Here is a 16045-nt window from a genome sequence, read left to right on the forward strand (position 1 = left end):
ATTTTTTATTTTATTTAATTTTAATTAATTTAAATTTAAATAGCCACTTGTGGGTAGTGGCTACCCTATTGATACCACAGTGTAGACACACAATAATATTTACAGAATAAGTGAATAAATTGACATAAAATACATATTAAGTCTGAAGTTGTTGGAGAACGTCTTATAACATATGGCACACACCAGATAAATAGTTGATTAAAACACACATCTAACAAACATTATTCTTAAAAATAGCTTTTGGGTGGAGGCAGGGGGTATCTGGCAAATCTCTGTACTTTCTGCTCAAGTTAGCTGTGAACCTAAAACAGCTCTAAAAAATAAAGTCCATTTTAAAAAAATAAAAACAAAACAAACCAGCTCTGGACTCTATCCTTACTAAATCACCCCATCCCGCTCTAAATTTACCTTTTCCTAAATTCTAGTTCTGAAGCAAACCTCCTGCTTCCTCCTCCCAGAAACAATGTGGGTACATGTTCATAATAAAGAAAAAAACAGATTACAACTCTTCCGTTTTGAAACTACTGAGGAAACACCCCGCCAGTTTCTAAAGTCCTGGGTCATATCACCTCAGAAGCGATATGCTAAGTTCCACCAATGGCTGAAAAACATTCAAATGAAAGTATCTTTTTCAATACAAAAATAATTAAAACAATTTTTAAACGTTAACTACTTTCATACATATTAAAACACAAAGATACAACATGCAAGAGATATTATCAAGTCTAACTAAAGCAATGCCTCATTTATTGAGAACATAGAATGAATTTGGTGTTCCTATGGACACGTTTTCCTGATAAAGGTCTTCCAAACCTTCTCCCATGAAGACAGCTATACATCAGCGTGTTCCTGGCAGCACAGTACATACTTTGGAACACCACAAAATACTGATATAATTTCATCTTGTGAATCAGGAACAATTTAAGTTGGAAAAAATATGACTATGCTATATGTATGAAATATAAAAATCACAACCACAACCACTTGTCTTAAAATTTTTTTATAAGCTGTTCCAATTAAAGTGTTTCCATCAATTCTTAAATATTTACTTAATCATTTTATCATCAGCCAGTGCTTAAGCAGTAGCAGCTGCCACAAAAAAAGAAATTATGGGGGCTGGCCCCGTGGCCGAGTGGTTAAGTTCTCACGCTCCGCTACAGGCGGCCCAGTGTTTCGTTGGTTCAAATCCTGGGCACGGACATGGCACTGCTCATCAAGCCACGCTGAGGCAGCGTCCCACATGCCACAACTAGAAGGACCCACAACGAAGAATATACAACTATGTACCAGGGGGCTTTGGGGAGAAAAAGGAAAAAATAAAATCTTAAAAAAAAAAAATTAAAAAAAAAAAAGAAATTATGGAAGGAAAATTTCAGATGGAGATAATGCTGCCCATTATCTTCAGTGTATATTTGCAGGGTCGAAAAGGGAATTAGAGAACAGAAAAATAAAAATTATTTCAAATAATAAGACTAATATCCATGATGTACCAGGAAGTGCTAGATACTTTTATCTTTTTTTTTCTTTTTTCCTTTCTTTTCTTTTATTTTTTTGTGAGGAAGATTGACCCTGAGCTAACATCCATGCCAATCTTCCTCTGCTTTACACATGGGATGCCGCCACAGCATGGCTTAATGAGCAGTGTGTAGGTCCGCGCCTGGGATCTGAACCTATGAACCCCAGGCTGCCGAAGCAGAGCGTGCAAAATTAACCCCTACACCACTAGGCCAGCTCTATTTTTATATTTTAATCCAAATGACAACACGACAAGGCAGGCATTTTTACCCCCACTTTATACATAAAGAAAATGAGATTCATGAATACAACACCTGTCCAAGATCACCCAACTAGCAAATACTGGGCTGATTAGCTCTAAAATCAACCCTCTTTCCTCTACACCACAACAGCTCCCCAAATAAATATAACTGAGCCTTAAAGCAATGCTTCTCAACTCAGGATGAATATTAGAATCACCTTGAGAAGAGATCCAATTATTTGCATTTTTTAAAGGTCCCCAAGTGATTCAGATACACAGAAGTTGAAAATCACTGATTTAAAGTCATCATTAGTATAAACTATTAGACTGTGTAATAACACAGTTGTAACAAAATGTGTAGAGCTGTTTACCACCATAGAAATGGTCTGTAGAAGTTTTGAATTATTGAGTCTACTTTTAATGTTTCCTCTCTCCTGCCTCACTCTCAAGATGCCAGTATATTACTGACTATTGTCATCAGTGTGCCCAAATCTAATGACTACCATACTCTCCCCCACTACCACCATTCTAACTTGCTGCTATCTGCTGCGTTCTGAGACGACAGAACCAAGCTAATTAAAACAGTGTGTAAAATAAAAACAAACAGGCTCCATGAAAGAGCCTCTCCTATCAGTATTGTATATGAGCTTTTAGTACATGATCTTAATGATATCAAATTTGGTTACAGATGGGCCTCTTCTGATAAATTTTTGATTCTTAACCTTGTTCCGGATTCTTGACTGTACAGAGTTCCTGATTCTTTGTTCCTGACTCTACACAGTTATACATAAACTATTATCTCATTGGGAAATAATTATTCCTTCACATCTGCCTCTCTAACTAGATTATGAACTCCATGAGTTCAGGGGCCACGTTTTATTCATCTTTGAACCCTAATGCCTAGCACAGTGCCATGCATGCAGCGAGCTGTTGACAAAAGTTTGCTTTCTAAATGACTCATGGAGGCTGGCATGCATGAAGTATAATGATATATGGTAATTTGTGGCAATATGTATATAGCTTTTCATTAAAGAACAAGGAGCTCTAGACCATATGGCTACTGGCTCCTCAGTCAGAGTCAGACCATTATAGGGTATCGGGACTTCAGTAAGGTCACCACACAGGCACAGTCTGTGTGTTCCTTAGCTCTGCAGCTAACTTGTTGAATTAATTCAACTTAAATATTTATTGGATCTGGTCACTTGGGGTATAGTAGTAGACAAGAACTATGGGATCACTGTACTTCCCATGCATCCCTCAAATGCATTTACTTCTCTCCATCGTCACTGTTGACACCCAAGTTCAGGCCAGCATCATCTCTATTAGAATTCATCTCCTTGCCTTCATTTTTATTCGCTTCCAATTCATTCTCCACAATGCCACTAAAGTGAGCTTTCTTTAAAAAGCAATTCCGATCATATCACTCTTCAAAGCCTTTCAAAGCCTTCCCTCTGGCCTTAAGATAATCTCTAAACATCCTAAAATGGCTTAACAGACCCAGCCTGATCCACCTCTCCAGCAATATAGCTCACCACTCACTCCCTAAGTCTTTAGCCGTATTAACCAACATAGAATTCCCTAATTAGACTATGCTGTCTTCCAGTGGGAAACCATACTTAGGTATGTCAAGAAAATCTCAATAAGCATTTTAAACTAATTAAAACTAAAATTATGGATGTAGTTCTCCAAAGCTAACAGGCTTTGTAAGGTCAACTGTTGACAACTATAGTCATCTAAATAAGTGTTTCCTCTTCAAAAAATATAAATGAGTAGTGCTGCTGGAGGAAGAAAGGTTGAAAATATACATTTCTTGAAAAAAGGTACTAAAATCTCCACATCCTGGTGCCTATACCACCCAACGCATAGTGGCTGCTCAATAAATGTTTGCCAAATGAATAAATGAATGAATGACCAAAGTGAATTGCAAATGAGAAACTCTGGGGACAGAACAACCCAGAAACATTAGGGGGAGGAGGCATGTGTCCCAATTCTGACCAAAAAAGATTAAAGGAAAGAGTTTCCAGGAAGGGTCTTCTTCATTCTTACAAGAGAGCATAGAAGATCTGCCTCTCCCACAGGAGAAGAGTGAGGATGCACGTAGTAAGCTGACACTGTGGACAACAGAGACAGAGACTCCCACCCTGCCAACCAATGTTGAAACGGTGATCTCTCTGCTCCTGTATTTCTAATTATGTGAGCCAATAAAATTTCTTATTATTTAAGTCAGTTTGACTGTTACTTGCAGCCCAAAGCTTCCTAACTGATGCTCTCTGAGAAGCAATACAGAGAAAATCACATTGAAAATGATGAACACAACATGTCATCATTTCATTTTGTAGCCTAATCAGAATCTAATCTTAAAAAAACAAGCATGGGGCCAGCCCCATGGTGTAGTGGTTAAGTGTGGCACGCTCTGCTTCAGCAGCCCAGGTTTGTGGGTTCAAATCCTGGGTGTGAACCTACAACACTCGTCAGGCATGCTGTGGCAGTGATCCACATATAAAATAGAGGAAGACTGGTACAGATGTTATCTCAGGGCTAATCTTCCTCAAGCGAAAAAAGAGAAGGATTGGCAATGGACATTACCCCAGGGTGAATCTTCCTCACAAAAAAAAAAAGTAGAAAAACAAAAACAAACAAAAAAAGCAAAATGAATCACTGTTATAAAGAAATATAGATCTTCTATGCAAGTGGCAAGGCATATAAAACTATATCAAATAATTCAGATGTATTTTCTGTGAAAAAAGGTATTCAGCTGTCACTGGATAGAATTCACAGATTAGCCTCTACAGAAGAAAGTACCAGTGAACTGGAAGGCACAGCATATAAAACACCCAGAAAGAAACACAGAGGGAAAAAAAGTGAAAAAAATGAATAAAGCCTCAGTGAGCTGTGTAAAAACTTCAGGTGGCTCAATATATATGTCTTTGAGACACCAAAGGAGAAGTGAGAGAGGAGAGAAAAAATATTTGAAGAAATAATGGTCAAAATTTTTCCAAATTTGATTAAAAACTATAAATCCATAGATCCAAGAATCAACAAATCATGAGCACAAGAATCATGAAGAAAGCTACACCAAGGCACATCGCAATCAAATTGCTTAAAATCAGTGATAAACAGAAAATCTTAAAAGCAGCCAGAGGAAAAAGATGCATGTACAGTGAGAACAAAGATAAAAATGACAGCAGACTTCTCCACAGAAAGAATGCAAGCCTGAAGACAGTGGAGCATCATCTTTAAAGTAATAAAAGAAAAAACCAATCAACCCAGAGTTTTATACTCAGTGAACATTTCTTTTGAAAGAAAAGTAAAATGAAAGTTTTTCAGTCGTGAAAGTTGAAAGAACTTGCCAACCACAGATTCACACTAGTAGAAATGTTAAAGGAAGTCCTTTAGGCAAAAGGAAAATGATACCAGACAGAAATATGAATCTACACAAAGGAAGGAAGAAGCCCAGAAATGGTAAGTATACAAGTATTTTTTTCTTATTTTTAAAATCTCTTTAAAAGGTAAGTGAATGTCCTAAGCAAAAATAATAACAATATATGGTGGAGCTTATAACATATGAAGAAGTAAAATGTACAACAACAATAGCACAAAGGCCAAGGGGAAAGGGAGGAAAGCATACTGCTGTAGGTTCTTATACTCTGGGCGAAGAGGTATAATATTACTTGAAGGTAGACTCCATAAGTTAAAGATGTATACTATAAACCCTAAAGCAACCACTAAAAAAATAAAGAGTTATAGCTAATAACCCAACAAAGGAAATAAAATGGAATCATAAAAAATGTACTCAATTCCAAAGAAGGGAGAAAAAGAGGAAAAACAAACAACAGATGTGACAGGCAGAAAACAAACTGCAAGACAGATTTAAATCTAAACATAATCAACAATCACATTAAATGTAAATAGCCTGAACCCCCCAAATAAAAGGCAGACATTCTTAAATTGGATAAAAAGCAAGACAACTAAATGCTCCCTACAACAAGCCCACTTTAAACATAGAGACACAAACAGACTAAAACTAAAAGGATGGAAAAACATCCATCATGCTAACGCTAATCAAAAGAAAGCTGTGGGGCAGGCCCTTGGCCAAGTGGTTAAGTTTGCATGCTCTATGCTCTGCTTCAGCGGCCCAGGGTTTCACTGATTCGGATCCTGGGCATGAACATGGCACCTCTCATCAGGCCATGCTGAGGCAGTGTCCCACATAGCACCACCAGAGGCACTTACAACTAGAATATACAACTATGTACTGAGGGACTTTGGGGAGAAGAATTTAAAAAAAAGAAAAGAAAAGATTGGCAATAGTTGTTTGCTCAGGCACCAATCTTTAAAACAAAAAGAAAGCTGAAGTAGCTATTATCAATACCAGACTACTAGATTTCAGAGCAGAGAATATAATTGGGGATAAAGAGAGTCATTTACTAAGATAAAAGGGTCAGCTCATCAAGAGCACATAACAATCCTTAACATTTATGCACCCAGTAAGTCAGCCCATCAAACCAAGAAAATAGAAAGATGTCTTTCATGGGTTAAAACGCAGCATCAGCATTCCTGAATCAAAACTGAACATTGCTAAAATGGGGCTTAAGATCTTCTTTATGTAATAAGTGGCATGTAATTCTACTAATAACAGTGCAGTATTCCCCAAAAGGGTCAAAAGTAGTAGTGTGTTACACAGCTCAGCAAAATATTTATGACTTCAACGCCAAAGCTGATCAAAGTGTTCTAACGCTGACTCACCTTTCATATTGCCTATCTCGTGGCACTGAAGCACCCCAATGTCCAAAGTCCATGATTAACATAAGTAAAAGGAGACAGGATATGAAGAAGAGTCCTAGGAGTGCCACCCGCTGACGGGGAAATGGGCTCACTGTGGGCACAGTGAAGTACCAGGAGGCTGGGCAGAGGTAGGAAAAACTGATCCTGAAATGAGACAAACATTAGTAAGTAAGAAGAGTCTCTAAAATTAAGTGCTTAAAAATGGTTTTTAAACCAGATTAAAGCCCTTCCTAATAAAGGCAAAAAGTCATGCCACCAGAAGTGTAAATGTTCTTTTAGTGCCAAAATTTAGGAAAGGACCTATATCGTTCATAGAGTTTCTATTATAAATCAAAAAGCCTTATCTGCTCTTTTTCCAAAGTCTGCACTTTGGGTTGCAATTCAAAGAATTAATCTCATGTTAATAAAAGATCCCCAGTCTCCCTGGGCAACCTCGTAACACTGAAGAATCAGAGCAACTACAGCATTCCCACTGAAAATGTTACCCAAAACGTGGGTAGTCAGAAAATTTATTCAACTGATTTTTGAAAACATTTTAATAGGTAATATATGCACATGGTAAAAAAAAAAAAATCAAACAATTTCAAAGGATATATAGTGGAAAGTGAGTCTTTTGTCCTAACCCCACCATTTTCCTCTCAGAGGCAACCATTGCTACCTAATTTCTGTGTATTTTTCCAGGGATATTCTATAAATACAGCATAAATTTATCATATGTGGCAATATATGCATGTGTGTGTTTCTCTATTCCTTAGGTTTTACAGCATACCTACTGTTCTGCATCTTTCCCCACTTAGTATATTTGACAACTATCCCATTTGGTACATGTAGATCCACAGATCCACATTACTCTCTTCTGAAAGCTTCGGAGTATTACAATGTATAAATAAGTGTATTCAATTGTAAAGTTCACTTTCTTTGTTGTTTCAAAAGGACCTCAGTCTGTGTCCAAAGCTCATTGAAAAAAAGTCTTTGTTTAACCTCCTCAAGGGGCATCTAGCCTCACTCAAATGGAAATTTGAAAGAACATCACAATCTAGCACTTTTCAGAGCTGAGCAAGCACTTACTCCATCACCCTGGGGTTATGAGCTGGAAATTATTGTTCTATCTGCCTTCAAAAGAATGCAACTTTGATTTTCTTTGCATCCATCTGACCATGCTGCAAAGTCCATATGCAGCACTAGGGCAAACCTCACTTGTAACAACCTCCCAGGGCCCCTCAACCAGCGTGCACCCCCCAGTGAGCCCCCAGCCAAGAAGAAAGTGTGCAGCCTTACCTAGCCATGGGTTCCCTTCAGTGGTCTCAACGCCTGTCACCTCCTTTTCCTTTTGCCCTGAGAAGGTGGTCTCCTTGTCCCAGGCATCTCCTAAGTCTGCAGCCTGGAAAGAGTTGGCTGGGTTTCAGGCTTACCTCCAGCAGTACCCACGAGAACAGATCTCCGTGAGAAGGCCACGGCGCCCGGGCTCCCACGCCAGATCCGTCTGCTCTTATTCCTGGGGCCCAGCGGACCCTACCCAGGCTCCCTGGGCGCGGGGCGTTCCCGAGGGCCAGTGGCGTCCTCGAGGAACCAGCCGTCCCGCTTCCCCTCCCCGTCCCTCGAGGCGCCGCAGCCCTCCCGCGCTCACACTCACGGGTCGAGCGGCCCGCCAGCTCCCTTAGCACCCCTCGGCTCGCTCCAGAGCGGCTCTCGGCGGCCTCCAGCCCAGCCGGAAGAAGGCCGGGACGGCCGGCGGCGCCACGTCCCCAAGGAAACCGCAGGGAGCCAATGACTGACAGGGGACCCGCGGAGAGGAGCCCGCCCTCCATCCAGCGGGAGCCGCCGGCGAACCAGCTCCGTCGGCTGCACGTCCGTCCGCCACGGTGGCCAATCTCCAAGAGCGTTGGGCCTCTAGTGCCCGCCCCCGGATTTCGAGCGCGTCCAATCCGGAAGGGCGTCGTGCTATGGCTCCGTCTCGAGCGGGCCGCTGTGGGCGCACAGGCGAGCGGTGCCCAGCGGTCCCCGGGTGCGCTGCGCCCGCTGCCCTCTCGGCGGCGCGAATTCTCTGCTGGCAGCTCTCTCCGCGGCCGCTTCCGGGACAGGGCGGCCTCGGTGGGTGGGTCTTGGGGTATCCACGACAGAAGTGCATCCCTTGCCCACGGCCTATTGGAGGTTTTGTGACCACCAACCTTGCCCAGAATGGTTCTCCCACCTTGGACCGTCCCTATAGCGCCCCAAACGGATGCCCCGGCCTCATTGTCTTGCCCTGTGAGAAAAATATAAATTGAGGACAATGACGTCTACACTGAAGCGCTTATGTCCATTCATTCAACATTCATTGAATGTCTACTGTATGCCAGACATTATGAGCGCTGTGCCCCTGCCCTCTGGACCTTAACAGTAATCCATAAAAAGGTGATGTTTCCTTAATGTCGTCTTTCTTCCTTACTTACATCAGTCCTTTCTCTCATTTCAGGAGGGAGCCGCTTGGACAGGATAAAGTCCAATTCCTGACAAACGTGGCACATACATGGCCCTCTGTGACCTGCCCATGTGGCATCTTCTGCTCTCCTCACCTCCCTTAGGCTCCAGCAACGCACCTCAGTGGTTTCTGCCCACTTAGACTTTGCTCATTGGGCCTCCGCTACTCCTTCACCTGCTTTGAATATCCTTTCCCGCCTCCCAGCAAGGACAACTGGTATTCCCTGCTTACCACTAGGCTTAGGGTCACCTCCCCTAAAAGCCCTACTTCACCTACACTCATATATGCCTATTGTTTCGCTTGCCACATTGAATTACAATTGTGTTTATGTGTCTGTCTGTGCCAATAGACAGAATATCATTAAGGGTAGGGACTATCTGCTTCCACACCAATGCTGGGCACTGCCTGGCACCTAATATACAACTAATATATGATAAATAAGTGAATGAATGAGGGGCCTGCTGGGTGATGCAGTGGTTAAGTTTGCACGTTTTGCCTCAGTGGCCTGGAGCTAACCAGCTCAGATCCCAGGGGCGGACTTTCGCACTGCTTGGCAAGCCATGCTGTGGCAGGCGTCCCACATGTAAAGTAGAGGAAGATGGGCACGGATGTTAGCTCAGGGGATGTTAGCTCAGGGCCAGTCTTCCTCAGCAAAAAGAGAACGATTGGCTGCAGATGTTAGCTCAGGGCTAATCTTCCTCAAAATAAATAAATAAATAAATAAATAAGTGAATGAATGACTGTGGAAATAAATGAAGACCGCCCCCCGCCCCTCCAAATGAGGCCAAAAGGAGGCTATTTGTTCTATGCCTGCTTCAACAAGGTAGCCAACCACTATTACTTGCCTCTTGCCTCTGGCAGAGACTCAAAGCTGTCAGGGCTATGGGAAAGCTTAAAGTGAAAAAAAAAAAAAAGAAAAAGGAGGGGCGAAGGCTTCATGTGTGCTCTGATTTGACAGTATTAACATGGGGAAGCTGGAAGTTAATGAAGTGTTAACATGGAGGTGGGCTAACTAGAAGCAGGGCATCGTATGTGATTGATTTGGGGGGCATATTTGGCTTTCTCTGGGTGGTCTTGAGTTGGAAGGGCAGAAGCAAAAAATAAGGAATCTGACAGTCATTGACCCGTCATGAGAGTTCTAGGCTGATCGCTGCAGAGGTTGTGGGTCAGAGTCCTAATTATATACGGTCTGGCTGTTGTCCAGTTTGTATATTCAGTCTCTCGTAACTGTCGTTTTTTCCCTCCATTACCCTTCCAACCTGGTTGGGCTTTCCAACTCGTCTTTCTCCTTCAGTTTTCAGTTCCCAGTTTTCTTCTCTGTCCCACAATCCCTATTCTGCTTCAAGTGTTATATTTTATCTCGGCCCCCAGAAACCACATTGAGTAGAATAGTTACATTAAGCTAGGATTAACCAAAAAATTATACAAATATCAAGTATTTTTATTTTTCCAGAGACTGGTTCAGTGCCTGAAACAAGGTAGCCTCAACATATGTTTTGGAACAATTTTTTTTTTTCAATTCTTGAAGTTGCCTGCCAACTGCGTAGTTCTAAGTCTATATATCAGTCAGTTCTAAGCCTGTGTATATTTCAAATTCCAGTGTCCATTAAATGAGTGTTTTTGAGTGGAAATAGAATTCCTATTTATGTTTTTAAAAGTACTCAATTCAGGGGCCGGCCCAGTGGTGCAGCAGTTAAATTCACACGTTCTGCTTCTCTGCGGCCCAGGGTTCGCCGGTTCGGATCCCGGTTGAGGACATGGCACCGCTTGGCAAGCCATGCTGTGGTAGGTGTCCCACATGTAAAGTAGAGGAAGATGGGCACGGATGTTAGCTCAGGGCCAGGCTTCCTCAGCAAAAAAGAGGAGGACTGGCAGCAGTTAGCTCAGGGCTAATCTTCCTCAAAAAAAATAAATAAAAGTACTCAATTCATATGGCTTATAAATGTATTAACTTAGAATTTGAAGGTGCGTTGAAACATCTTCTAATTTACATTTCATAACTACTGTTATAAAACAGAAAAGAAACCTACATTTTAATCCCAACACCTTCTCATTATACTTTCTTTTTCTGTCTGGTTTGGACACTACTTTCCTCAATAAGTCCATATACCCTCAGGCATTTGTAAAGCATAATTCTTTATGAAAGCCTGTAGTGCTCATCTGTTTAATAGCTCACACGGCTGAGTTCTGAGGTTTCCAGTTAGGAGGCCAAAAAAATGGGTTGAGATCATTTCTCCATCTCATTTGCTGTAACTCAACGTGTTGAAACAAATTACAGAAATCCATCTTTCAAAACAGGTTTTTAACTGCTTTTTAGAGGCTTGTCCACAATTACATTCGCAATTTTCTCAAGAGGTCCTTGACTCTACCCAGCCCTAAGCAAAATCAGCCAGACCAGTCCCACACTAAATGTCGGTTGTCTGCATCACTTTATTTCTCCTCATCAATTCTTCTTCATTCAACACTCCATCCTGCCCTGACCTCTAAAGGAGTTTAACTAATGTGGTCTTCACTCTCCCTTTCAAGTTTACTCATCTCTCTTTGTGTCTTTTAGGCACCTCCTTGTCCAAGACCAAACTCACTGTCTCTCCACTCTCACCTTATCCACCCAAACCTCCTCTGTTCCTATTCCCAGCTCTGATGAAATACCCTGTGATTCACCCAAGCAGAAATCTACAAGTCATTCTAGAATTTCTTCCTTCTACTTCCTTTTCCCATTCCATCCAATTAGTCACTAGGTTTCTTAATTCAAGTGCCTAAAATCCTCTCCATTACCTTCTGATGCAGCCTTCTAACTGGTGGCCCTGCCTCTAGATCCATGCTCTTCCTGAGTACCCCTCCATTCTGATAATAGTGAAACATACTCATGCTGCTTTCTGTTTTAAAATCCTTCCGTGGTTCCCCATCCCGCTGGAATATAGTCCAATTCCTTGGCATGATGTGGCAGATTCTGCTGACTGCATACCCAAAAAGCCAACAATTTCTCTTCCACCTTGTTAACAGAATCCCAATTTTATTCCAGTAACCATACTCCTGTGCCTGGCTAGTGCTTAAGGAGTGCTAGGCTCCAGGGAGTAAACTGTGATTGGTCTAAGTCAATCATGGTGGCCCCTTCTCTCATCAAATATTGAGCCTGGGCATACGATGCATTTCCAGCCAATGACACTGAATGGAAGTTAGCCATTGGGAGGAATGAAAGGAAGAGGAAAGACATTTCTGGGAAAGGTTTTCTCCATCTTAAAAAGAGTATAATTCAATAAAAAGTTTACATAAGGAGAGAGAGAAGAGAAGGTCCTTTTTCTACCTCCAGAAGTGATCTTAAGAATTTGATGCCTGGAGCTGCTGTAGCCATCTTTAACAATTGAGGGGACAAGCCTGGGAATAACAGAATAGATATATAGAAAAAAAAACCTAGGTCTATGATAATATCATTATGCTGCTAAGTTAATCAACAGGGGAGCAGCCCTACCTATGGGCTTATTCTTCGAGATACTAAATTCATTATTCTTCTTATTTTTAAGTCAGTTGAATCAGGGGATTCTGTTGCCTGTGGTCTCCTCACTGGTACGTGTGGCTTGCAATGCCTGATATGATCTAGCCCCCAACATCTTCTTCCAAGCTCCTTGATAGGTATTCTCACCCACAACCCTGACATATTTACAGTTCTCAGAATTATGCCTCTTCTCACCTCTGAGACTTTGTACTTGCTGTTACTTCTGCATAAATGACTTTCTTTCACTTTTCTAACAAATGAACTGCTACTTATCCTTCACAACTCAGCTCAAATGTCACCTCCTCTATGAGCTCCCCCAGTCTGCTTGGGAGCTTCTTCTTCTCTGCTCTTGTAGCACTTTGCTCATGTACACTTCTATTATGGCAAGAATAATTGTTTTAAAAGCTGGCAGCTGGGGCCAGCCCAGTGGCATAGCGGTTAAGTGCATGCGCTCCACTTCGGCACTCAAGGTTCACTGGTTCGGATCCCGGGCATGGACCTAGGCACTGCTTATCAAGCCATGCTATGGCAGGTGTCCCACATATAAAGTAGAGGAAGATGGGCACAGATGTTAGCTCAGGGCCAATCTTCCTCAGCAAAAAGAGGAGGATTGGCGGCAGATGTTAGCTTAGGGCTAATCTTCCTCAGGAAAAAGAAAAAAAAAGCTGGCAGCTGTTTGAGTGGACCTGGTGCCAGTTGGCCTGGTAGGAAGACAGAACATCTAGGTTTTGGATCTCAATAGGTGTGTTTGGTCAGGCAAAGTGGGATCCCCTGGGCTTAGCCCAGATGAGAGATTTAGACTAAGAAGACTTAAATTACTCTGCATACTAAAATAAAGGAATTTTGGGCATTCCCTCTAGAGACTGGGTTTGAGGAGCTCTGATAAGGAAAAAAGAAAAAGAGGTGAAAGAAAAGAGGAAGGACCTGTGCAAGGTGGTGGTAGACAGGACTGAAGAGAAGAGCCTGTGAGAAAGTCCCTGTATTATTTGTCTGTAGTTGCATGCAAATCACCCCAAATCTTGGTAGCTAAAACAACAATAAGCATTATTATCTCTCACAGTTTCCATGGGTCAGGAATTTGGGAGCAGCGTGGCTCAGGGTCTCTCATGAGGTTGCAATCAAGATGTCAGCTGGGGTCGTAGTCATCTGAAGTCTTAACTGGGACTCAAGGATCTACGTCTAAGATGGCACACTTGCATGGCTGGCAAGTTGATGCTGGCTATGGGTGGGAGGCCTCAGTTCCTTTTGACATGGGACTCTCCCAGGAGTGCTTGAGTGTCTTCATGACATGGCAGCTGGCTTCTCCCAGAGTGATCTGAGAAAGAGAGTGAGAGAGTGCCAGGTGGAAGCTCTGTCCTTTTTATGACCTAGCCTCAGAAGTCACATATCTTCACTCCTGCTACCTATTATTTGTTAAAAGTGAGTCACTAACTCCCAGCCCATATTCAAGGAGAAGGCAATTAGGCTCCACCTTTTGAAGGAAGAAGTATCAAACAATTTGCAGACATATTTTAAAATCACTACAGTACCCAAGGAAAGCAGGTCAGAGAAATTTCAGATAATAGCATTGACATCTAGGGTTCAGTTTTGAGTTCTGTGCTATGTTATAATCCTCTCCGTGACCCTAAATCTTCAGTAAAAGTCTGATAACCCTACAGTCGTGTGCTGGAGTACTTTGAAGAATGAAGGCATAGCAGTGCAAAAAGATGACAGCAACTGCAGGAAGTGAATTAACACGTAGGACGATTGAAAAATTGACAAATGCAGGAAATCAATGCCACAGGTCATTCAGAGTAGTGAAAGGCCACTCTTCAGAGATATCAGCAGGGGAGGCAGGGTACAGTATGGCAAATTCTAAAATGCCCATAGTACTTGGGATGGAGGCATGCAGAGAAGGCTATCGATCCCCTTCTCTTGGTATCCATCCCAACTTCATTTGGGTATGAGGACCTGCCCCATGCATAGCCCATGTACATTTGAGGATTGACTCCACGCCTGGCTCTAGCAGTGGGACATGCAAGCCAGGCCTAAGATATCAGGCAAAATCCCATCTCTTGGCCACAGTTATTGTTTTCAGCAGAGGGCATATAGCCCAATTCCAGATAAAAAGACACGTTTGCTGGGGCAAATAAAAAATTTATTTGCTTTTTTTAGAGAGTACATGAGGGAATAATTCTTTCTCTTTGTTCTCCTCTACTCCCTAGATTCTTGATGACATGGGTAAGCCACTGAATCAAACCAAACCTGAATTCCATTCTATCTCTGGACATCCAATTGTATGAGCTAATAAATATCTTTTATTGTTTAAGTCAATATGGAATAGGTACTGTTCTTTCCATTTTTTGTATGTTTGATGATTTTCACAATTAAAACATAGGGAACAAACTACATTAGATATCACTTTTCAACTACCAGGTTGGCAAAGATTAAAGTGTTTGATAATATGCTATGTTAATAAAGGAGTAAAAAACACTCCATACTTCCAGATGATCCAGCCCAAAATCTTGGCATTATCCTTAATCCCTCTCTCCAGTCCATGAGCAAAGCCTGTTGGCACTACCTTAAAAATGTGTGCAGAATCCAGCCATTTCTCACTAGCCTCCTTGCTTCCACCCTGGTCCAAACTACTATTTCTTACTGAATTATTGCAGGAGCCCCCTACTTGGGCTTTCTGCTTCTTCCTTTGTCCCCTACAGACTTTTTTGAACACTGCAATCAGTGTGACCCTTTCAAGAGTAGGCCAAATCATGGCCCTCCTCCAAACTCCCCATTAGCTTCTCATCTCAGAGTAAAAGCCCTAGTCCTTATAACGACCTACAACACACACACCTCTTTAACCTCATTTCTCACTGTTATCCCCTTCGCTCACTTTACTCCAGCCACATGGGCCTCCTTACTGTTTCTAGAACATGACAGGTGCTCTCTTGCTTTAAATTTTTTGTAAGCAGTATTCCCTTCTCTAGAGATTTTGTACATCTGTTCTCCCCACCCAGTGCCTTGCTCCCTTATTTAGTCTTTATTAAAATATCAACTTCTCAGTGAGATCCACCGTAACCAGCCTGTTTAAAATTACAGCTGTCCTTCCCACCCACACTTCCTGTATCACCCTTTTCCTTGCTATTTCACCATTGTATATATAATACGTTGTACTTATTGGTTTATCGTCTGTCTCCCTGCAACCAGAATATAAGCTGCATCACAGCAGGAATTTGGCTCTAAAAGTGAATAAAGAAGTTCTTTATGCACTGATATGAGAAGATCTCAAAGAAATGTTGTTAAATAAAAAACTGATAGCTAATGAAAAACCTCATATCACATATAAAAATTAACTTGAAATAGTCTTAAGTGTAAGCACTAAAACTATAAAACTTGTAAAAGAAAAAATAGAAGAAAATCTTAGTGACCTTGGGTTTAGCAAAGATTTCTTAGATTCAAGCAGAAGCAAGATCCATAAAAGAAAAACTTAATAAATTGGTCTTCATTAAAACCAAGGTCTGCTGTTCAGGAGACAATTGCTAAGAAACTGAAAAAATGAGCCACAAAGTATTTG

At 41.7% G+C, this 16045-nt stretch overlaps 1 protein-coding gene across 2 annotated transcripts in view; it reads right to left on the reverse strand.

The window, feature by feature from the left end:
* The window catches only part of ENTPD7 (ectonucleoside triphosphate diphosphohydrolase 7), a 42776-nt gene extending 34463 nt beyond the window's left edge, over positions 1 to 8313 (reverse strand). Inside the window, exons 1-3 of one of the 2 annotated variants that reach the window (XM_014865640.3) lie at positions 8175 to 8313; positions 7820 to 7922; positions 6503 to 6685 (exon numbers count right to left, since the gene is read on the reverse strand). In XM_014865640.3, the coding sequence (XP_014721126.1) occupies positions 6503 to 6685; positions 7820 to 7827 (191 nt within the window). In that variant the 5' untranslated portion in view covers positions 7828 to 7922; positions 8175 to 8313. Of the gene's footprint in view, positions 1 to 6502; positions 6686 to 7819; positions 7923 to 8168 lie in introns of both variants that reach the window. The other variant, XM_014865641.3, reaches the window with a different exon arrangement.
* Positions 8314 to 16045: the final 7732 nt, after the last annotated feature.

The sequence above is a fragment of the Equus asinus genome, chromosome 2, assembly GCF_041296235.1.
Source record: "Equus asinus isolate D_3611 breed Donkey chromosome 2, EquAss-T2T_v2, whole genome shotgun sequence".
NCBI lineage: Eukaryota > Metazoa > Chordata > Mammalia > Perissodactyla > Equidae > Equus > Equus asinus.